The 25,680-nt window shown below is 42.1% G+C and overlaps 1 protein-coding gene across 2 annotated transcripts in view; it reads right to left on the bottom strand.

Moving 5' to 3' along the window:
- LOC130096028 (E3 ubiquitin-protein ligase TRIM9) overlaps positions 1-25,680 on the bottom strand; it is a 55,216-nt gene that overhangs the window by 18,723 nt on the left and 10,813 nt on the right. For both annotated transcript variants that reach the window (XM_056262652.1, XM_056262653.1), the window contains exons 2-3: positions 10,564-10,659; positions 3,499-3,621 (exon numbers count right to left, since the gene is read on the bottom strand). In XM_056262652.1, coding sequence (XP_056118627.1) covers positions 3,499-3,621; positions 10,564-10,659 — 219 coding nt within the window. The remainder of the gene's footprint in view (positions 1-3,498; positions 3,622-10,563; positions 10,660-25,680) is intronic.

The raw sequence follows: 25,680 nt of genomic DNA, 5'->3' as shown, positions 1-25,680 counted from the left end.
GACGTTGCATGTGACGGTGATGCGGAAGCTATAAAAGGACGCCGGATCACAACAGCGTCAGCTTTCTGGTCTTCAGCAAGCGTTCTGTGTGACTGTACTGTCTTATTTGGTGTTGTCTGTCTGAAATCACAATATAGGTGTCGAGATCGTGGAGTAAACTGATCTCGTTCCGATTATCGAGCCCCAATATTCATATATATTCATCCACTATGGGCTCAAAAGAGAACGGTTATGGGGTGATGCCGTGGGTGTAAGAAACTCTCGCTTCATATCTTTCACCCGACGCTGCATCATCCCTGAGAGCTCCGGCGCTCCTCTTTAAGCCCTGCCTTACTACATCTTCCTTGGTGGGGAAGGCATATATGGCGCCAAGTCGGGCTAGTGCATGCCTGCATACAATGGGGTTATTGCAGGAATACCAGGCCGACCTCCTCAAAGAGGTGGACGACAGCGGGGAGGTCACCCTCGACGATATTACTGAACTTAGGCGATCGGTTGTCTTGTCTCTCCGTGCTACTAAGGAGACGGCCCGTGCCATCGGCCGCTCTAGGGCAACATTAGTAGCTACGGAGAGACACCTGTGGCTGAACCTGTTGGGCATTGGGGAGAAGGACAGGGTCTTCCTCCTCAATGTCCTGCTTTCGCCTTCTGGCCTTTTTGGCGACGCAGTCAATACTGTCGTCGAAAGGTTTCAGGAGGCGAAGCGACAGTCAGCTGCATTTAAACAGCTAATCCCCCGCCGTCGTTCAAGATCTCGTGGGTCTGCTGCCAGGGGGCAGTCCCACGACGCAGCCGCCAGCTCCTTGCACCTGCAGCAGCAGAAGGAGAGTGTTGCCTTTCGTGCTCCCCCACAAAAGGCCTGGAGCCAGAGACAACACTCTCAGCCGAAGTCCTCCAAACCGAAAGCAAATCTGAGGACTGTCATTCAGGCGAGGAAGGCTTCGTCGAAGAGGCCCTGACGCGATGCGTAGGCCTCTGAGGGTGGTCCCCCCCACGAGCGAGCATCAACATCTCACTCCCTCACGAAGCCCTCAGAAAATCGATGTTTGCTTCCCGCTGCCACCGGCGTTTCAGGACGCAACGGTTTCCAGCGAATGCAAATCGCAGTGTCCACCCGAAAACTTTGCGGCCCTGTCGAGTTCGCTTCCTCTCAGGAAGCCTGCAGAAAATATAAATCGGTTAATTCCTGCGAGTCAACTGCTTCAGGTCACCGAAATCGCTCAAAGCTCAACAGCCGAGGCCAGTCCCGAGAGACTGGTCCCCCTAGTAATGTATTTAGACACCTGAAAAGGTCTTCAAAATATATCTCAGTGGGTCGCACACTTGTCAGCTCCGAGCACGGTTGGGGTAATGGAACAAGAAGTTCAGTTCCTCTTAGGAAAGGAAGCCATAGAGCAGGTTCTTCATAGTTCCCAAAAAGGATGGGGGGTTACGTCCTATAATAGATCTCAGGGTGTTGAATCAGTCTCTGAGGAGATTCAGTTTCAAAATGCTAACCATACCTATTATAGTGAGTCAGATCAGGTCCAAGGACTGATTTGTCACGATAGATCTAAAAGACACGTATTTGCACATATCCATCCTTCCCCATCACAGGAAGTTTCTGAGGTTCGCTTTTGGGGGAAAAGCGTATCAATACCGAGTTCTTCCATTCGGCCTAGCATTGTCCTCTTGCACCTTCACTAAATGCATGGATGCTGCTCTAGCTCCACTGAGAATTCAGGGCATTCGTATTCTCAATTACATTGATGACTGGCTCATTCTGAGGCCGCGCCTGTACGCATTTCCCCCATTCACTCTGCTCCCAGGGGTTCTAGAGAGGGCCCGACGGCACGGGATCAGCTTGATCCTAGTAGCCCTGTACTGGCCAGCCCGATTATAGTTTTCAGACATAATAGATCTCCTAGCAGGCCCTCTGTGGCAAATCCCCATCAGGGGGATCTTCTGTCTCAGGCCGGGAGCACAATATGTCACCCTCGGCTGGAGCTGTGGAAGCTGTGGGTCTGGCCCCTGAGGGGGACCAACTCGTAAATGCTGGTCTCTCAACTGAGGTTGTTGAGACCATCTTAAACTTTAGAGCCCACTCCATAAGGAAACTGTATGCATTCAAATTGAATGTATTCACTTTATGGTGCAGAGAACATCAGTTGGGCTCAGTTAACTGCCCAGTGGCTTCAGTGCTGGAGTTCCTCCAGAGTCGCTTCTCTGACGTACTCTCCCCGTCCGCGCTTAAGTTCTATGTGGATGCCATAGCTGCCTTCCACACGCCTCTAGGAGTGGGTACTTTGGGGAGACACCCACTTATAGTATGTTTCCTTCGTGGAGCTAGGAGGATGAGGCCTGTCGTCCAGACCAAGGTCCCCACTTGGGACCTGGCAGTGGTTCTTGAAGGGTTATCCCTGGCACCCTTCGAACCTTTTGACGAGGTGTCCGAGAAAATGCAACCCTGAAGGTAGCCTTCCTGCTAGCTATCATGTCCCTAAAAAGAGTCGGGGACCTGCAGGCGCTATCTGTTGCTCCCTCTTGTTCGTGTTCGCTCCTGGCAGAGTGAGAGCCATTCACCACCCTAGACGGTGAGTGCCTAAGGCACCTATGTGCCTAAGGTGCCTGCAAATGTGGCTCTGTCTGTAATATTGCAGGCATTCCATCCTCCACCGCATGTGTCGGCTGATCAAGCTAAGCTACATCTATCATGCCTGGTCCGAGCACTGGAGGCCTACGTGCACAGGTCCTCGGGCTGGAGCAAGTCAGACCAACTGCTTGTGTGTTTTGGGTCACCTAAGAAGGGTTCCCCTGCCTCTAAACAAACTATTAGCAGATTATTAGTAGAGGCCATTTCTTCAGCTTACGAGGCACACAATTTGCCTTAGCCTCTCCTGATAAGAGCCCACTCAACTAGAGGAGTGGCATCCTCTAAACCCCTGCTAGTAGGGGTCTCTGGTTGGTTGGGGACTTAGGTTGGTTTATTTCATGTTTCGCCAAAAACACATCCATTACTCATTACATATATTAAGAGAATAGGAACAACCATTTTAGACCATACGCCGGACACGCCGACCATTTTTTCCATCGTTAAACTAGCAAAAGTGGATTCGGACACGTCCTAAGTGCACTTGCACCCTGCGCATTAGACCATGCGCTTAGATCCTTAAAACAGGGCCCTCAATCTGCTTTCCGTATTTTCTGGACACTAACAGTGTATTACAGTATTACAGAAACTCTCTCTCCCTCCATCCCATCTGTGTGGTGAAGCAGCAGGCTATATTATCATGTGACCGATTGAGGAAATAATCTTGCTGCTGCAAAATTTAAAGTAGTTAAAGTTGAACTTTTGAATGGTTTTAAGATGATACTAAAATTACTACTACAACCACTAAAAAAGTATTACGCCCAATTTTAGGTTTGTGGGCCCTTGTCAAAAGGTGTTTAGAATAGGAATGAGTGACAATAGATGTGCTTTGTGTGTGTGTGTGTGTGTGTGTGTGTGTGCTGACCTACCTTCAGTTTGCTCTCTTTCTCCTTTGTGACCTTGGTGAGCAGTTTGGCCTTCTGCCGAGTGAGCGCTTCAATCAGAGAATCACACTGAGCGACCAGACATGCCTCAAACTCAACCCCGTTCTCCTGTTAAACACACACACACACACACACACACACACACACACACACACACACACACACACACACACACACACACACACACACATTGGCTTTCCATGTTTTATGGGGACTTTCCATAGTATCTTCCATTATACTGTACAAACTGTATGTTCTATCCCCTAACCCTACACAGTGAAAAATATATATATATATATATTGTTGGTTTAACTTAAAAAAGTAAGTTACCTGATTACCTTAATTTCGAGTTCATTGAAATTGAAAAATTGTATATATAGTTTTATTTTATGTTTAGTTAATACAATGAAGGAGATTGGTTTAATAAATAGAAACTCAAAAGATTGTTTTCTGAACCACATTAATTATCCAAGTTGATTTGACAAAAGAAAAAGTTGCAATAACAAATAATTTGTAAAACACTGTTTGGGACACAGAAAGTGTTTACATTGTAGTGCCTATGTCAACATACACATTTGTGTCCTCATAAACCATTTATGCAAGAACACACACACACAGTATACACTTATTGAGAGTCAGCCTCAAGAATTTGTCCTATAAAACAGTACATTCCATGTATCTGAATATAAGAACAAGAAGAAGTCTGCTCATAAAGTTAGTAGTGATAAAGTTTTTAAAGTACACAATTTCCTACTGTCTGAGCCTTAAAGTGCCCCAATTATGGATTTTTGAAAATGACCTTTCATGTAAGGGAATGAAAACATCCTGCAAAATTTTAAATCTGAAAGTGCACCATATATAAAGTTATTGTCTTTCAAAAGTAAGAGTCGACTCGGAGTCAATGAAATTAATCGTTTTTCAAACAAGTCATATTGTTGTGATGTCAAGACGAAACATTAGCATATTGCCCGCCCACTTTAACAGGTAAAACTTTAACGCCCTCAGACACTGGCTGATTCCTGTGGACACTGGACAGCATCATGTCCAGAAGATGATGTGCTCCACAATGTGAAGGTAAAGCCAGTTTTTTTTTTTCACTGCCCAAGGACGAGCATGTGAAGAATCAGTAGTTAAAATTCATCTTTACCACGATACCACAGCAGTATAATCCTAAACTTTTGCTGTGTTCCCTTTATTTTACTGACGACTGCTTCTCAAATCTCGGAGTTCAAAGCAGGATTCACAAACCGTTTGCTCTTGAAAGATGGTGTTCAAAATACTCAGTTTTGAGTTTTATATTGTGTTGGTCTCCTGCTAACTGGTTAACTCACGTTATCACTGTCTTACTGAAATTTACTTCAGAAATCAGTTGTGGGCCACTATTACCTAAAACTGTCTATTAATGCAGATTGTCTGTCGTTCTCACTACTTTGAGGAAAGATTAAGTATGGAGCAAGATTTGTTTTACCAACATTTATGTTACATCAGTCATTCACGCACGCTAGAGCTCGGCTAATGTATGCACTGTTATTGATACAGTTTCCACATGTTCACCGCAATAAATTAGAAAAATACTCGGTAAATAAATAAGTACAAGTAAAATAATTGGTTTGTTGATGGACATGCACTTGTTAATGCTGATGGAGAGGAATTTCAACATCTCATAATGTACCTCAAACTGAGTTGTGTATTGAGAAGCCTCATAGACAAATCATTTCCAGAGGGGCGTCACCAACGGACGTCGCGGATAGACCTAAAACCAATCAGAGCGATGAAGGAGATGACGTATGCAGAGCGGCGGAGAAACATCTCTGTGTTGTTCTTTGCTCGGTTTTTAAAGGAACACTTCACCCATTTGCATTAAGCTTTGAATTGTTAGAAACCCAGTCATATATTGTAATGATCGTGGATTTTTCCTTTATTTTTCCCTGAGATGGGAGAAATAAGGATTTAAGTGTTTTACTTCCTGCTTTTTATGACGTAAAAATCGTCATTTTGCGTCATAAAAAGCAGGAAGTCCCATTTCATTGAAAAGTGTAGAGACTACAAACACAAGCTCATCATTTATTCAGGGCGTGGGACTCACTCACGCTACAGACCTATTACAGATCAGTGGGTGGGACTTCACTTGCAGATACAGAAAGCAATATCAGCCATCTTGTTTGGAAGCTAAGCTGACAAGCGCTGTGGAGATAGGAAGTTACGACAATGACGGAAGAAACTAAACATGATATGGAAGAAGAGGATTTTGAAATTTCTGCTGCTCGAATCCGGTGTTCGTGGCTATCTTTACGAGCCGCAGTATAGTGAAGAGCAGCTGAGGCTGAGGAGGAGCACAGGAGCCCGGACTGGCTCGCGCTGAGGCGGACTGAAGCGGACGAGGAGCCCGGACTGGCTCGAGCTGAGGCGGGCTGCTGGTGCGTGTGCTCTCGCTGTGCGCTACGGACAGAGTCCATCTGCTGCAGAGAATTTCAACGATCGCAATTTCTCCTGGACGAAATCTCTGGATCAGACGAGCACACGGACGTTTGTGTTGTGATGTGAACAATCCTAGTGTCGCACCGCATTTGTTCTGACTGGAACATACAGGTATCATGCAATAATTCACCATATAGAAAGAAATACAAACGAGGAGTAATTCGCTAATGAGTTTGCCAATGTAACGGGGTTCGTTGTTGTGGGAAGAATGAGACGGGAATCGGCGAACATTTAAACATTTTAATAGTAAAATAAACAAATACAAAACAAAAGTATAAGCCAGCAGCCCCTCACTGCTGGCCACACACAACAGAAACAAAACACACCATAAAATCAGGCCTGTTCCTCTCTTGATCTGGACTGTCGTCGCTCCTCGTTTTATGCGTCCGCTCCTCGGTGAGAGACGCGAGAGAGACCGGTGCGTCTTACAGATGTCGATCATTATCACTCACGCCACCGGCCTCGCGCCGCTCTCACGTCCCTCGTCCTGCTCGCCACAGCCAACTAACTATACATTTTGTGTGAAATGAATTTCTAACTCTGGTGGCAGCTCACGTTAGCCTTGTAGACGAGTGATTTATCTGATGTTTGCGCTGTTCTGGAGTAGTGGGAGTGGCTTGCGGAGCTGTGCAATGTGGTGCATTGTGGGAGTTGTTGTCTTTCATACAAATGCGCCCTAAAGTTATTTTCTGTCTTTTCTCGGTCAAGAGGGCACCAAATTCAAAATTTCTTTTACATGTCGACTACATATATGACCCACTTTCAATAAAGATTAATGTTGAAATGGGTGAAGTGTTCCTTTAACAAAAAGGAAACGTTCAAATCGCTTAAAACAGACGCGATAGCTGATTCGAACGAGTGATGTTCGACGGCGGCATCCATCTTTGTAATGTAGGCTACAAAATCTGCTTCAAAATCCCAGCGCTGTCGTTATCGTGTAAAGCCCGCCCCAACGTTTCTGATTGGTGCCGCGATTTCGGCGGATTGGAAATGGTCTTGAATGAGCTCTTTGCCAGACTAACTTTCAGAACAAATCTAAATTTGCCGGAAGTAGTCTGGGTTTTCCCAGGCTACTCCACAATGTTACGAAATCAACCTACAAACGTCGACACCAGATGCTTGAGGCTCTCTACGCTAAAGATGCCAAAACTAAAGTTTTAAATCCATTTGTACTGTTGTCTGAAGTAACACAAGCACAGGGAGTTAGGGCTGTCAAATTAAAATTCATATTTCAAATTTTCATTGAATTTAAAATAAAAATGTTCTTTCTACAACCCCTCTGAAGACAACTGTTGCTTATGTAGGCCTACATATATATGTATGTATATTTTCTTTCTTTCCTTGTTGTTCTTTAAAATAATAATTCAAAAAAGTTTATGTTTAGAAAGCCATGTAAAGTTAAAAGGAGTTCAACTTTTAAAAAACATGTCTCAAGACTCTTTTTTTTTCACCATTCCACGGCATTTCGTCTTTTTAAATGCATAAGTACTCTGTGTGATCGGTGCATAAACTATGCATAAATACAAGATGCTGTTTGTTCATAATCGTATATGCAATTTACAAAATTATAAACGTTGTTTTAAACGATATGCACTTTTTTCATGTTATTTCATTGCTTTGAATAAACAATTTAATGCGGTGCATTCATATTTTGCTCATTGCACCCTCTTGTGGCCTCAGGAGACAAGCCGAAATCTTTTCCCCCCTAACTGAAATGATGTCTTTTAAATTTGAATATAATCTGAATATTAGTAGTTTTTCAGCCATTTTGACAGCCCCACAGGGAGTATGTCAGAAATGGAACGAGGCTTCAGGAAACAGATACAAATACTATTCAATGGTGTAGTTACGGCATCCACCAGAAGAGGCCAACTGGACCACGCAAACAACCAATGGTGTGAGTTTGGTCCTGGAGTTTGTGCAAGCAATGAAAGACAGAGTGAGTATTGGAATCTTTTACTATTCTGTTTTGTACCCCTAGTGCCACAGAAATGACACACTTCAGCTTTAAAGTTCATTTTGTTAAACTGGCAAAGATCAGTTTGAGATCGTCTGTGGTGTAGGAGTTACGAACTGAACTAATCGTTCATTCACTTTGAGTATGGATGTGACTCAGATGTGAGACATACACCCACACACTGACAGGGCTGATGGGACTGAGTCATTTCATCTTTCTACACAAAAATGATGAAGAGGAGATGTTTGATAAGAGTATGTGTGACTGACTGGTACATTTTAAAATAAGAGGTCAGGCTTGAAACCAGACTAATATGGTCCTTCTGCAGGACTTGTCTCTGTGTGTGCCTGTATGTCACATTACATTGAAAATCTCTGAACACTCGAGCACTTTAATTCAAAGTCTACCTACAGAGGCTTTCAAAGACTCTCTCGTGCGCATGCGTGGGCGTTTGCTGAGTGAGTGTGGAGTGTGAATCGGAGCGTGATTGTGGAGTCCTTTCTTCATTTTCAAAGGTCTGTTAACTTAAGTGTTGTTTCTCTCGCTGTTTTTACCGTGTGTCGTCACAAAGCACTGGGGATATTGTGGTGAGAAAGGGGAGGTTGGGTTAGCCAGTTTTTAAACTGGCTGCCGTGGCGAATGCGGAGTGCGGTTGGAGTTGAGTGCTCAGTCGAAGAATGTGTGTTAGCGGTAGGAGCGGTGGTTGGTGTTGGTCACAGTTGTATTCGTTCGGCGTTGAGAATGAATGGTGCTGTGGTGTTATTTTTAGACAAAATTGAAAAAGTGAACAGGACGGTTGAAAACGGGATAGTCCTCAATGATAGTTTAATCAAGCGAGAAAGGTTTTGCTTTCCAATGTGCCTCCATTTATTAGTGACGAAGCGCTGAAACGTGAATTATCTCGATATGGACAGTTGGTTTCGGGCGATTAAGAAAATTCCTTTAGGCTGCAAATCCCCGTTGTTGAAACACGTTGTGTCTTTTCGCAGACAAGTATATATGATTTTGAGGAATGATATTGATGAACTGAATATTGCTTTTAAATTCAAAGTTGATTGCTTTGATTATGTAATTTTTGCAACAACGGAGAGCTTGAAATGCTTTGGATGCGGGAAAGTGGGGCACTTGGTACGCGCTTGTCCAGACAAAAATGTGTCAAATGGTATTATAGAAGACGAAAGTGGGTCTCAAAGTCATAATGAAGGTCAGAGTGTGGAAAAAGAAAGCGAAGTTGGAGAGGTTTCGGATTTGAGTGTGGACAATGAAGAACCAGGAAGTAGTGGAGTGAAGAGTAGTGAGAAACGAACTAAAAAAAATGATGAGACAATGGATATTGAGCTTGATGAGATGGTGAGTGAATTACTCAAAGAGCACGAAGCAGTATTTAAAGTGCCTTCAGTGAAAAGGAAGGCTAATCTTGGTGAAATTGTAACTACATCAAAGAAAAAGGCACAAGATGAGACCATTACCAAAAGTTCTGGGGAGGTGTTGAACGCAAGTGATTTGTCTGGCTCAGAAAGTGAGCAAGAATTTTCTGAAGTTCAAGTTGAGGAAGAGGTGAGACAAGACTATAGTGGTTACAGTTTGGAGATAATGAAAAATTATGCACTGTGAGAGACTAAGACCTTTATTTGGTTTATTGGAGATTTTATTTACTAATGTTAATGAAATGTTTACAATGATTGTGTTCATTTTTGGTTTTAAATATTGTAAAGGAAAAAATTAATTTTATCTTAGGTCAAGCCAAAATGGCGTTTTATATTAGTAGGAAATATGAAATTGCTGGCAGTAGTAAAAATGTTGAATTGTGGTTTAAGGGGCTCTCTTCCCTCTTCCCTCTGCTGCTGGTCAGTATGAAAAGGCATTAAACTCTCCACTTAAGTAAAAATAGCTCAGCGCTCATAATCCTGGTGGTCTCCGGGCAGAATACAATTGAAAACTCGTGACATTAAATGCATGTATGGATTGTGTGCAGCAATTGCATTGATCAGCATTCAATACAAATGAATGTTAAGCTACATCAGTTTCATTTCTCTAGATTAGACAGGGTTTGTCAAACCATGCTCCAGGGATTTCCAATATGATGTAAAATTTCTCCAATAACATTGTATTTCAACATTACATTACGTTCTATTATGCTTAAGAGATAAGGTTCCAAGCTTGCCACATATAACTATTTTAAAATTTTTATTCCTTTCTGTTTTCTCTGCCTACAGACTCCCTTGCACAGACCCCCATGGAACCCTGGTTGAAAACCTTTGATGTTCAATGCAAAAACATGCTAACAAAATTCATGTTAACATCTGACATATGGAGTGTTTGTTTGATACATGCTGAACATCATAATTACCCCACTTCATTTTTAACGAGATATTCATTTGCATCTTTAATGAAACACTCGCAAATCAAAGAGGACAAGCTAATATTTGAGTGCTGCTAGCATGGCTGTTTTGATTATGTTATTATTTTTGCTCTGATGTGAAGGCAATTTTTTATTCATAAGTGTTCAAAACATAGTGATACTCCTATGTAAGCATTTAATATTTTATGAGTTTACGTCCTTTTCATATTTCTAATACATCATAACACATAACAAAGCCTGTTGAAGAGTTTACCTGTATCTGCTGAAGCAAATTTTTCAGTTGCACCAGGAACTCCTTGGCCTCCTTGGCTTTGTCAGACACTCCATTCAACGCCTGGGACAGCTGACACTGCACACAAAAACACGGGTCACATGCTTAAAATTCTTCAAAATCTTTTCATCTAAAAGCATGTGTTGATAGAGCTGTAAGTGAATATATGTTATGTAAATTCAATTCAATTAAAGTCCCCCTGTAGTCAATCATTTTAACCCTTAAAACCCATCTTTGATCACCAAAATGACATTTGTATCCCTTAAAACTCATCTTTGATCACCAAAATGACATATTTAAATGTTTTTCTCTTGAAAAAAAAATCTTCAAGCCTTAAAATACCTTGAATGTAACTCTATGCCTCATTTAGTGTACACGGTACTAGGAATATTTAAATTAGCCACGCTTCCACTTACTCACACCAGCTCAGAGATCCACACGTTGACCTGATTGGTTACAAGGTAGTTTGTGACGTCAAAAACACCGGCAATTTCAAACTGCGTTTTTGAGACTATCTTTGGTTCATTGCAGTTTTAAGGAGAAAATACAATGGTGTTGACATGAATTTGCACATGGTTTGTCTTAAAGCATATTAAAAACACCATATAGACATATAAACAACATTAAAAGCTTGATTTTCACCACAGGGGGACTTTAATCTAGTCATGCTACATAAAACAGTTAAAAAATTGTAGTACACCTTATATCTATTTTGCATACTAACATCACATTACACAAATGTGAGTAACTATAATTTGTCTCTAAGTGCACTGCAGTGGGTAGAATCATATCTCAGTAACCGTGTCCAATGCGTAAGACTCAAAAGTAAGTTATCAACATCTAAGGCTAATGACATGGGTGTCCCACAAGGCTCTGTTCTTGGGCCATTGCTGTTTGCGCTTTACATAAATGATCTTCCTTCAGTGTGTGGTGAGGTGGACATGGTAATGTACGCGGACGATATTGTAGTTTACGTGCATGGAAGTGATGCAACCATTGTAGCTAATAGGTTAACCAATGTTATGGGAAAAATCTTAGGTTGGCTTACTTCTGCCTCGCTCACACTGAATGTAAATAAAACAGTAATGTATTTTACCAAAACTAACCGATTGAAGTTCTCCTCGCCATGCATCTATGCAAATCAGAGTCAAATAAAAGTAGTGAAAGAATTTAAATATTTAGGTCTTGTTTTGGATTCTACTTTTACTTTTAAAAAACATATCAAGAAAATTTGCAGCACGCTAAAATACAGTTTGTCTGGTTTTAGACATATTAGGAATGCATTGGCTCATGATGCTGCAAAAATTTACCTGGAGGCAATGATAATTCCTCATATTAATTACTGTATTTCTTGTTGGTCACAGCAATAAAACCTTTAAAATCTTTATATAATCAAGCTGTTAAAGTATTAGATAAAAAACCACTGAGATATCATCACTGTCTGGTTCTTGGAAAATACAGTATGTTAAACTTTGATAAATATAATTGTGTATGCCAATGTGCGATTAGTTTTTAAAATTTTGAATAATATTGCGCCTCCTCCCCTGAAAACATTTGTACAGACTTGTTCAGAACAGATGACTAGGAGTACCAGGTCAACGAGTTGCAATGATTGCAGGCTGCCTAAACGTAGCTCGGCCTTTGCACAGACAGCCTTCTCATTCAAGGGCATTAAAGAATGGAACAAACTCCCACAGAGTCTGAAACTTACTTTTGACCTGAAGGATTTTTCTCGTAATACAAGGAAAGTGCTATTGGACAACCAGTTGTGCCAGCATAGATAATTGTGTATGTAAATATGACTTTTAGTGAGGTTTTATTGTAGTAATCTTGGTATGATTTAGTTGGACTGATGGTTGTAATGGGGAATGGTTGAATGAATTAATTAATAGCTGTATTTGAGTGATTAATTATTACATTTTATATTGTATATTTTGTATTGTAACTTACCTGCTCGGGGACTACAGATGGAAATTAGCTTAAGCTAAATCTGGTGCAAAGCATCTTTAATTAATGTTTTTTTGCACATTGTCCCTGTTGAAATAAATAAATGTAAAAAAAAAAAAAAAAAAAAAAATTTGAATTGCACATACATGACTACTAGACACCATCCTCACAGGCCTGCACAAGTGTATGTAGCTATAGCACATTCACCAACTACATCTCACTGAACATTCCCAGCATTCTCCAACACTGTCCAACAAGCATCATTAAACACTACCTAACATTTCATGCATCCTAAAACACAACCATTATTTAGAGTCCTGATCAACCCAACATTACATGGCATCCTCAAATATCTCCCAACATTGCCACCATTCTTAAACATACATACCCCAGATTCCCAAAATCTTCCAACTCAGGAGGTCAAGGTTTGGCTACTTAGCATAGGCAGTTAGGTACATGCCATAGCTAAAACATTACACGGGCAAGAAGTGTGTTTCACGTTTGACAGCCATTCCAAAGTAGCCTAATATTCTAATAAAATAACACCAAAATAAAGATAAAGACCCACTGCCCAGGGCCCTCACAGTCACATGAACTTGATCTGGCCATGCAAATCCAACATTACTCAACAATCCCAAAATCCTCAAAAGATCCAACATAAATGAGCATTCTTGTAACAAGCAGGTCCAAGAAAGCAAGAGAAAACAATTGGATCCAAATGCAGATATTTAATAAAGAAATAAAAAACAAAGAATCCAAAACATGAACAGATTCCAAAGAACGAGAATGTGACAAACAACAAAAACACACAAACAACAGCTGACAATGAAACACAGGGAAACCAGACCTTAAATACATGAGTGTTAATGAGAGAACAAGAAAACACCTGGGGAGACAATCACTGGGAAACCATTCTAGATAAAACTACAAAGGACAAAAATAAATCACAGGGAACAAAGAAACAAGAATTACAACATAAAAGTCCAAACATAAAACAGAACATATGACAGAGCCCCTCCCCCATTTGAGGAACGGGTTCCAGATGCTCCAAAAACAGGCTGGAAATATGCAGTTCAAGGATTCATGAGGGGAGGTGCAGCAAAGACTTAGAGCTGAGGAGGAACAGGTGAAGGGCTGGAGGGCCAGGCCTATGAGGGGACCAAAGTGGTGACCACAGAAGAGCAGAGGATCACTTGGGCAGAGCTTAAGCATCCGCAAAACCACCCAACATTCCCATTATTATAAAAGACCACCAAGCATTCCCAGCATCCTCAACCCCATATTCCCAACATCCTCAAACATTTCCACCATCCTCAAACACCACTTAACACTCCCAGCTCCTTCAACCACCGCTCAACACACCCAACATCTTCAACCACCGCTCAACACACCCAGCTCCTTCAACCACCGCTCAACACACCCAACATCTTCAACCACCGCTCAACACACCCAACATCTTCAATCACCTCTCAACACACCCAACATCTTCAACCACCGCTCAACACACCCAACATCTTCATCCATCGCTCAACACACCCAACATCTTCAACCACCGCTCAACACACCCAGCTCCTTCAACCACCGCTCAACACACCCAACATCTTCAACCACCGCTCAACACACCCAACATCTTCAACCACCGCTCAACACATCCAACATCTTCATCCACCACTCAACACACCCAGCATCTTCAACCACCGCTCAACACACCCAGCATCTTCAATCACCGCTCAACACTCCCAGCTCCTTCAACCACCGCTCAACACACCCAACATCTTCAACCACCGCTCAACACATCCAACATCTTCATCCATCGCTCAACACACCCAACATCTTCAACCACCGCTCAACACACCCAGCTCCTTCAACCACCGCTCAACACACCCAACATCTTCAACCACCGCTCAACACACCCAACATCTTCAACCACCGCTCAACACATCCAACATCTTCATCCACCACTCAACACACCTAGCATCTTCAACCACCGCTCAACACACCCAGCATCTTCAATCACCGCTCAACACACCCAACATCTTCAACCACCGCTCAACACTCCCAACATCTTCAACCACCGCTCAACACACCCAACATCTTCAACCACCGCTCAACACTCCCAACATCTTCAACCACCGCTCAACACACCCAACATCTTCAACCACCGCTCAACCTCTCAACACACCCAACATCTTCAACCACCGCTCAACACACCCAACATCTTCAACCACCGCTCAACACACCCAGCATCTTCAACCACCGCTCAACAACACACCCAACATCTTCAACCACCGCTCAACACACCCAACATCTTCAACCACCGCTCAACACACCCAGCATCTTCAACCACCGCTCAACACACCCAGCATCTTCAACCACCGCTCAACACACCCAACATCTTCAACCACCGCTCAACACACCCAACATCTTCAACCACCGCTCAACACTCCCAACATCTTCAACCACCGCTCAACACACCCAACATCTTCAACCACCGCTCAACACACCCAGCATCTTCAACCACCGCTCAACACACCCAACATCTTCAACCACCGCTCAACACACCCAGCATCTTCAACCACCGCTCAACACACCCAACATCTTCAACCACCGCTCAACACACCCAGCATCTTCAATCACCGCTCAACACACCCAACATCTTCAACCACCGCTCAACACTCCCAACATCTTCAACCACCGCTCAACACACCCAACATCTTCAACCACCGCTCAACACTCCCAACATCTTCAACCACCGCTCAACACACCCAACATCTTCAACCACCGCTCAACCTCTCAACACACCCAACATCTTCAACTACCGCTAAACACACCCAACATCTTCAACCACCGCTCAACACACCCAGCATCTTCAACCACCGCTCAACAACACACCCAACATCTTCAACCACCGCTCAACACACCCAACATCTTCAACCACCGCTCAACACACCCAGCATCTTCAACCACCGCTCAACACACCCAGCATCTTCAACCACCGCTCAACACACCCAACATCTTCAACCACCGCTCAACACACCCAACATCTTCAACCACCGCTCAACACTCCCAACATCTTCAACCACCGCTCAACACACCCAACATCTTCAACCACCGCTCAACACACCCAGCATCTTCAACCACCGCTCAACACACCCAACATCTTCAACCACCGCTCAACACACCCAACATCTTCAACCACCGCTCAACACACCCAACATCTTCAACCACCGCTCAACACACCCAACATCTTCAACTACCGCTCAACACACCCAACATCTTCAACCACCTCTCAACCTCTCAACACACCCAACATCTTCAGCCACCGCTCAACACACCCAACATCTTCAACCACCGCTCAACACACCCAGCATCTTCAACCACCGCTCAACAACACACCCAACATCTTCAACCACCGCTCAACAACACACCCAACATCTTCAACCACCGCTCAACACACCCAGCATCTTCAACCACCGCTCAACACACCCAACATCTTCAACCACCGCTCAACCTCTCAACACACCCAACATCTTCAACCACCGCTCAACACACCCAACATCTTCAACCACCGCTCAACACACCCAGCATCTTCAACCACCGCTCAACACACCCAGCATCTTCAACCACCGCTCAACACACCCAACATCTTCAACCACCGCTCAACACACCCAACATCTTCAACCACCGCTCAACACACCCAACATCTTCAACCACCGCTCAACACACCCAGAATCTTCAACCACCGCTCAACACACCCAGCATCTTCAACCACCGCTCAACACACCCAACATCTTCAACCACCGCTCAACACACCCAGCATCTTCAACCACCGCTCAACACACCCAACATCTTCAACCACCGCTCAACACACCCAACATCTTCAACCACCGCTCAACACACCCAACATCTTCAACCACCGCTCAACACACCCAGCATCTTCAACCACCGCTCAACACACCCAACATCTTCAATCACCTCTCAACACACCCAACATCTTCAATCACCGCTCAACACACCCAACATCTTCAATCACCGCTCAACACACCCAACATCTTCAATCACCTCTCAACACACCCAACATCTTCAACCACCGCTCAACACACCCAACATCTTCAACCACCGCTCAACACACCCAACATCTTCAACCACCGCTCAACACACCCAACATCTTCAACCACCGCTCAACACACCCAGAATCTTCAACCACCGCTCAACACACCCAGCATCTTCAACCACCGCTCAACACACCCAACATCTTCAACCACCGCTCAACACACCCAGCATCTTCAACCACCGCTCAACACACCCAACATCTTCAACCACCGCTCAACACACCCAGCATCTTCAACCACCGCTCAACACACCCAACATCTTCAACCACCGCTCAACACACCCAACATCTTCAACCACCGCTCAACACACCCAGCATCTTCAACCACCGCTCAACACACCCAACATCTTCAATCACCTCTCAACACACCCAACATCTTCAATCACCGCTCAACACACCCAACATCTTCAATCACCTCTCAACACACCCAACATCTTCAACCACCGCTCAACACACCCAACATCTTCAATCACCGCTTAACACACCCAACATCTTCAATCACCGCTCAACACACCCAACATCTTCAACCACCGCTCAACACACCCAACATCTTCAACCACCGCTCAACACACCCAACATCTTCAATCACCGCTCAACACACCCAACATCTTCAATCACCTCTCAACACACCCAACATCTTCAACCACCGCTCAACACACCCAGCATCTTCAACCACCGCTCAACACACCCAACATCTTCAATCACCGCTTAACACACCCAACATCTTCAATCACCTCTCAACACACCCAACATCTTCAACCACCGCTCAACACACCCAACATCTTCAACCACCGACTGAAATATGACTGAACTCTTTTTCATTTGTCCCGTAAATATTTTCCTAAACAAATCTGTCAGGATTTGAGCGATTTTGTTTTTGACTGATTTTTTAATGATGGTGGTATCGCATCGGGTCTGTGCAGATTATTGAAACATGCCGACTTAATACTCAGTCACGAGAAGCTCTGCCCAGAGGTTTACCAGACCTCCATAATCCATAGGCAGCAGAATTAAGATAATTTGGATTTGAGATCATCTCAAAGCAAACAAAAGCTTTGCATTATGGTTTCTTTATCGTTAAATCGCCTACTCTATTGTGTGTGCCAACTATCTAATTCTGATCTGAGCTCTAATAAAACCCTCAACTTGAGCTCAAGTCTGGACGACATTTGACAACAGTTGGTGTGAGAACGTAAACCAAGATGCACAGCTCAGTAATCCATCTTTAGTAGGAACACTGAAATAGCACTCATCACTAGATCAGGAAATCAGGGGGGGAAAGTGTGAAAAGATCAATAAATAATATGTTCTATTCAAAAAAAGTTATATTAACAAGGTTATTGACTTTTAAGTCGTTTCCAAGTCCAAGCCTGCATTAGTTTCCACGGTATGGACATAGAATCATGATTATTCTGTAGTATTACCTTAACATACATAAGTGCATATTAGTACCGTTTGTTGATAGAGCATTTGGATCTGGAAACAGTAACGTGTGACGTCAGACTTAACAAGCGGATTAATGCAAAGTATGGAAATAGCCTACTAATAAACACTAAGTGCAATGGCTACTGCAAGGCATAACAGACTGCGGTTTTATCAAGAAACATTCTTGTTTTTGTCATAAACACCTATTGTACAATGTTTCTTCAGTTTCCATGACATGATTTATATGAAAACGTTGATATCTGGGTGCAGGTAACAGAGAACACATTGTCATTTTACTACCGACATTGTAAGAATACAAAGTTGGTTGAAATTCATCAAACTTATCTTTTAATTTTTTTGTATTTTATAAAAAATAAATGAATGAATGCCGTATGTTACCACATTTTGGTTTGTTTTGTATCATTATTTAAAGTATCCCTAATATGCTACTTTAAAGGTTTCTTGTTTTGTAGGTCTTGTACAAAAGGTTTACATGCATCCCAGGTAAAAAAAAAAAAAGATTTAATTTTCTCATAATTGTAGCATTACTTATTTTCTCACAGTGTCTGAAGCAATAAAGGATTCAGTCTCTCTAAAACCCTAATTTCTGAGAGCCTATCTGCTCTGATTGGTCAGATGACCCAGTCTGTTGTGATTGGTCTACCGCTTACAGCATGTCTGAAACTAAATGCCTATTACCATATCTGAATTTCAGCTCCAGAGGTTTCATCAGCACTTGATTCACAGTGATACGAACAATGGCGTTCGTTTTTCAGTATCAATTCCTACGTGAGTCCTCGTCCTTTTGAAGTGCAGCAAAGTGGATTTGCAGCGCTGAAAACAGCATCTTCTCAACATGTCTACAACACGAACCAAACTCTTCCAGGCCTCAGCTACAACTACAGTGTTTAAAGGAGAACTCCGGTCAATTTTAACATTGAGCTCATTTTTTTGTACATTTGGAGTGCTGTCAGTACAGACAAAAACGACAAAAATCGGTGTTGCCTACACCGTGTTATCCTCTTTTTAAAATTCGCACCCTGTTGACTTCAATGGGGCAAGTTCTAAACCTGCTTTTAGCCTCTTAACATCCTTAATGTGTCATTACAAGTGCACAGCCATGCGAGTGGTGTTATTAAGAGTGACCACGGTCAATCTGACTGCAGTAGATGTGAAAGATATTAATAAAATGATGTTAATTCAGCCAGCTCACATACCTGTATTTACTTCCTGTTTTCGTTCGAAGTTCAGGCCATGCTTAAAAATACTCTTGTTTGCCGTAACCCGACCGACCCTGTCAAATTAGGACCGACCCAATTATTTATTTTTTTCCCCTTTTAGTCCGACCGACTTGCCGGTTGTAAACTTGCATTAAGACCGACCGATTTTTTTTTTACTCTTCAAACAACTAATACAAATGCAATAAAATAATATACATTTATTATAGTAAGTATTGTGAATATAAATTGCGTAGGCTACGTTCTTTCTTTTAAATAAAAACCCGTGGCGTCATCTATTATGATATGGCCTGTGCGTTCGCTTCGTTTCATTCACTGTCAATGGTTCGCGCTCGGTGATGATGGCTGCGGCGCGGCTGCTTGTGAAATACGTCTGTATGAGCCTACATTTAGTCGCTCATTATTCGAAATTCTTAATGGTCAAATAGGGAATCGATCTTAACGGCCTTTTCTCGGAGCCCGTCCAGCTCGTCATGACATGCCCACCGCGAACGCGCGTCACACAGCAACTGCAGGCTCTGACAAACAAACACACATAAGTGTGGGAAGCCAAACACACCGAAAGGGGGACGAAACGGCGCGGTGTGTTACAGAGTTCGCGCTGCGCTGACTTGTAATCTGCGTGGCTCAATGGACCGAGACGCGCGAGCGCGACAGACTCGACAGCGCAGGAGAAGTGTTTGCTTGCGCCAGCCAATGGTCAGAGCGGCGCGAATTAATCTCACCAGCGCCGCGCTGACCAATAAAACAGCACATCCCATACCGAAATGTACTAAATTGCACAAAAGAAAATCGACCATTCCATAATATGTCAGGACTACTTAATCGGCCTATAGTTTCCTACAATGCGCCTAGCTATTTGACCACACTGATTTCCGTTAATAATAGCAGATGTTTATGGGTCAAATCTCTCACTCTCTCCCTGCAACTTTTTGTTACCCTCCTTTCCTGCCCCTAGACCAGAAAGGGGGCTTGTAACAGTATGGGTCAAATGTAAACGAATGGTGCCAAACGCGCTGTTTTATTGGTCGGCGCGGCGCTGGTGAGATTAGTCATTTTAATTTATTTGTTTCCCTCTGAAAATCCACTTTCATTGAAATCTAGTGGCTCCTTTTTTTCTTTTGATTCTGCCTATTTTTTTCCAAATGAATGCAGCTGGAATTAATGCAATAAATATGTTTTTTTTTTTACAAAGATTTCAAATTGTTTGTGGTCTATAACCTGTATCAGAATGAGGTTCGCAATGGTGCGCCCGAAGGCATGGGGGTTGAAGACCCAGTCAGTGACGTCACGATATGCAAATTTGTTTAAATTCATACCGACCTAATCACCATGACCAAAATTATCCTTTTTTTTTACATTGAATCTTGAAAAAAAAAAATATAGACCTACCTACCGACCCTATTTTTTTTTTTTTTTTGCTGTTACTGCAAACCAAAATATTTTTAAGGATGGCCTCACAGTAGTCGATTGTCGAGTTCGCGCGCGCGATCATTGATAACTAATATAACTAATGATCGCGCGCGCGAACTCGACAATCGACTACTGTGGACTTCGAACGAAAACAGGAAGTAAATACAGGTATGTGAGCTGGCTGAATTAACATCATTTTTATTAATATCTTTCACATCTACTGCAGTCAGATTGACCGTGGTCACTCTTACGTAATAACACCACTTGGATGGCTGTGCACTTGTAATGACACATTAAGGATGTTAAGAGGCTAAAAGCAGGTTTAGAACTTGCCCCATTGAAGTCAACAGGGTGCGAATTTTAAAAAGAGGATAACACGGTGTAGGCAACACCGATTTTTGTCGTTTTTGTCTGTACTGACAGCACTCCAAATGTACAAAAAAATGAGCTCAATGTTAAAATTGACCGGAGTTCTCCTTTAAGGTCCAGTATGTAATATTGACAGCTAGTGGTTGAAATGGGTACTGCAGTCCAAATTCAAAATATTGGAGAGAGTTGTTTTCCCTGTCCCCTCCTGCTCAGACTCAACGCTCACAGTGGTTGCCAGTTTGAGAACACACAACAGGAATGAGCGCAATGGACAATAGAAGGTGACAAACCACACTGTAAGTTGATGAGTTGATTTATCAGTGTTTTAATAAGCTTTTTTAGATGGATGCTGAAGGGTGTCGAAATACTATTGGGTAAATTGGCAGCGGGTGATCGCACAGACCAAAATGAAAACAGACATTCTGACACGGAAACACGCATTTCAAAGTAAAATAACTGGCGGTAGCATTGTTTTTCAGAGAAATAAGCATGTTTCCTAAAACATATTATGGTATTTTTGTGCTTTAGTACAGTCCAAAATATGTACCTTTAAGGGTCAAAGTAGTCGTTTGCCAATGAAGACCATAGGCTGGTATTATGCAAATTGATTACAAACCTACATAGAGTGGTGAAGGAAGTAAGACGTTGTGCACTTCGATCTTCGAAACTTTGCACACCTTTTACATTCACAAACAGCTATATGACATTACATGAAAGGTCAAATCTGGGGGGAAAAAAGCACAATAGGGTCACTTTAATATTAAAAAAGGCCAATTATTAGATTGTATTTATGTTGCCTCTAAAATGACTTTCAAAGTATTCAGCATAAATTTTTTTGGTTACACCTTATTTGAATGTGACGTTAGTTACATTGTACTTACTCACATAAGTACTGAGTAATATTAATTAACTACATGTGCTTACTATAGAGTTACAGTTAAAGTTAGGGTTTGGGGTTACACTTTATTTTAAGGTGTCAGTGTTACAGTGTAATTATATATTTAAGTACTGAGTAATATTAAGCAACTACATGTACTTACTATAGGGTTACGGTAGGATTAGGATTTGGTTGAGGGGTAGTTCCATGTAATTATGCATACTTTACTGTTATTACTACGGTAAGTACATGTAACATATGTAACAAGGACACCGCAAAATGAAGTGTTACCGGGTTTAGGGTCAGTTACTTGTAATTATGCATCATTTACTGTTATTACTATAGTGAGTACATGTAGTAACGTGTAACTGTGTCACCTTAAAATAAAGTGTTACCTTTTTTTCAAAACATTTCTAAGTTCTAAAAGAACTGTTAATAAAAGTGTTCATTGTTAAGAGGAATCCGAAACAAATCTGTTCAATTTCAAATGGTAATTCCTGAACTTTAACAAATGTCTATTTTATGCAAGAAAATTGATTCAAACATTTTTTTTAAAACAATGCTTTCATAATGCACACAATAGAGGGTGAAAAAAATCATCCGAGAATGAGACTCTGGCTTGACTAATGATCACTCAAGTCTGTGGAAAAGACCCTGGCACCAGTCCATACATACACACACACACACACACACACACATTTCCTTCCCACCTGCTCCTTCCTCTGGGCCTTCCCTGGCCTTCTTCGATCACTGGGTCTTAAATCACGAAAGAAACACACACACACACACATAAACAAACACAAGCAGCACACACACAGACGTATCTCCTCGTTCTATTAATGTGCCATCTGCCAGGGAAAGCTGTCCAAGCCTGCTAACAAGACCCTGACAGATACCCCTCTCATGGCCCACTTCTCCCAGTAGGTGTGCCTGTGTTCGAGAAGAAGACACCCGGACACTGCTGGGGTCAATGATGCATAGGGGTCACTGTCTCACCCCTGCTTTTGTGTCCACAGACCCTAAACAATCTGCCTCTCCTTCACACTACTCAAACTAATTTCAGCCAAAGAATCAAACAAAGAAATGGGCTTGATTCTCTCCCCTTGCTTTGTTAAAATAGTGTTAACAGACTTTAAAGTGCAAAATGTCACAGATATAGTTGTAGTTTATTGACCACAGTCAACGCAAAGGTCATCTGGTCAGAGTCACTAACACAGATGAAAGAAATTAATACTTTTATTCAGCAAGAATGTGTAAAATTGCAAAAACAATTACAGTAAAAACATAATCTTACAAAATGTTTCTATTTCAAGTAAATCCTGTTCTATTGCACTTTATATTCATCAAAGAATACACACAAATATTCAGTTCTGTTTTCAACATTGATAATAATAATAAATGTTTCTTGAGCAGCAAATCATCATATTAGACTGATTTCTGAAGGATCATGTGACACTAAAGACTGGAGTAATGATGCTTACATTTTATTTTAAATTGTAATAATATTTCACAATATTACACTGATCTTTTTGACCAAAATGCAGCCGTACCGACCCCAAACCTTTAAAAGATAGTGTGTATACAATATTAAAAATCCAAACTCATTTTTGTGAAATGTTTTGATTTAAAAGTGTTTGTGAATGCCAATAATTGGTTGGATATTTTGTTAACTAACTCAGTGACATTAATTTTGAAATGTGGCGTAGGTGTACAAATATCTTTTAGGGGCCATTTCAATCTCAATGAAAAGCTGGACAATAAACTTTGGGATAAAAGGTGTCTGCTAAAAGAATACGTGCAAATGTAGAAGTAGAAAAACACTGCATTGATATACTGTACTGAAACAGTGATTCTGTGATAATGTGGAGAGCTCGGAGAAAAAGGCTTAGCTAATTAGAAATCACATGGAAAAGTGGAGCCCTATTATCCCATTATCTACTTCAGTAGAGCAACGGGATGAAGAGCTGATGAGACATGAATTTAACTGAATTTATAGACAGTGGAAGATGAGCAGTGTGTGTGTGTGTGTGAGTGTGACATCACAGGGACATTTCAATTCTGCTGCTGGTTGATTTTTCTGACAAGGCAATTGGGCATTTAGCTTATCAGCATGTTTGCTGGACTGAGGCTGTCTGTTTGTGTGTGTGTATGTGTGTGTGTGTGTATGCGTGTGTGTGCGTGCGTGTGTGTGTGCGCGTGTGCGTGTGTGTGTGTGTGTGTGTGTGTGTGTGTGTGTGTGTGTGTGTGTGTGTGTGTGTGTGTGTGTGTGTGTGTGTGTGTGTGTGTGCGCGTGCGTGCGTCTGTGAGTGAGTGATAGAATACGATACAAATCTGTGCTGATGTTTTAGTGACCTTGATAGTGAGTCCTCGGGGAGTACGCACTAAAGAGTGGCTCGTTTTCCCCATACACACATCCAAAACTACCTCCCTTTCTGACTCTGCTCCAAAATGTAGTGAAGTACCTCTTGATAGGCTGAGACCTTTTTAAGGCAGCATCCTAACTGATATAGACACCCATAAATTGGGTCACATACTTTTACCGGGAGGGACGTTCTCCATTAGCTTATATTATTTGAGATTTCAGTAAAACTATTGACCACACTGCAAACAACAAAGAAATGCGATGCGAAGTCACAGTGTACGCCTGCAGCTCTGTGTGCGTATAGCTATAAAAAGGACAATCACTACTTGACTGAAGTAAGTGCTAAATGCACTTGAGATGCAATCACTTTGACTTTGTCTCACTGGCATACGACTTCAATGCCTCGGTTTTTAAAAATAAACACATTTAAAACGTCACACCAACGCAAATTATGAGATATTGACTGGACATAAATATTTGAAGATGGACAGACTAACAATTCATCTTTGTGGTTTAGATATTTTAATTAGCTTAGCAAGAAATATACTGCATGAAAACAAATGTGCACCAATGAAATGAATTAGAAACTGACTTGTAAAAAGCAAACAAATATAAGTCAGCTAATGCTAGCTCGATCCTCCTTGATCTTTCCCCTGCTGTCAAACGTAGAGTCTGTTTGTCAGGGCTCTCATACAACTCACACAAAAGGTTTCATTCTTTCACATCCATCTTTGTTTTCTATTGCAATCTGTCCTTTTTGAGATTGATACTTACTGTATATGCTAATCTGTTTCGAATGCAATAAATACTGAGCGGTCTTCGGTTGTTTGGATGTTAGATGCTAAGATACTAGTCAAATTATGTCATATGAATTTAATATGGATTCCATACAGGACAGTGGGCAACACTACTAAAATGACTGCTTTGTACAAGCTTTGATTTGTATGAAAACATTATTTGTAGGGGAAAAAAACTAAACATGAAGGTCCACCATCAAACCTTAGGGCCCTATTTTAAGGATCTAAGCTCATGGTCTAAAGCGCACGGCGCAAGTGCACTCAGGGCGTGACCGAATCCACTTTTGCTAGTTTAACGACAGGAAAAATGGTCTGCGCACCCGGCACATGGTCTAAAAGGGTTGTCTCTATTCTCTTAATGAGTAATGGGTGTGTTTTGGGCGTAACGTGCAATAAACCAATCAGAGTCTCATCTCCCATTCCCTTTAAAAGCCAGTTGCGCTCGCGCCATGGCGGATTCGCTATTTACACGGCGGAATTTGCAAGCGGAAAGACTGAACGCTTCTCTAGCGAGGAAACGGATCTGCTCGTGCGCGAGTTTAAAGCGAGCAAGCAGACCA

Source organism: Rhinichthys klamathensis, unplaced genomic scaffold (assembly GCF_029890125.1).
Source record: "Rhinichthys klamathensis goyatoka isolate OS25496 unplaced genomic scaffold, OSU_Roscu_1.1 h1tg000196l_1, whole genome shotgun sequence".
NCBI classification, from domain to species: Eukaryota; Metazoa; Chordata; class Actinopteri; order Cypriniformes; family Leuciscidae; genus Rhinichthys; species Rhinichthys klamathensis.
The sequence above is the reverse complement of the archived record's forward strand: the minus strand, read 5'-3'. Positions and strand labels throughout refer to the sequence as shown.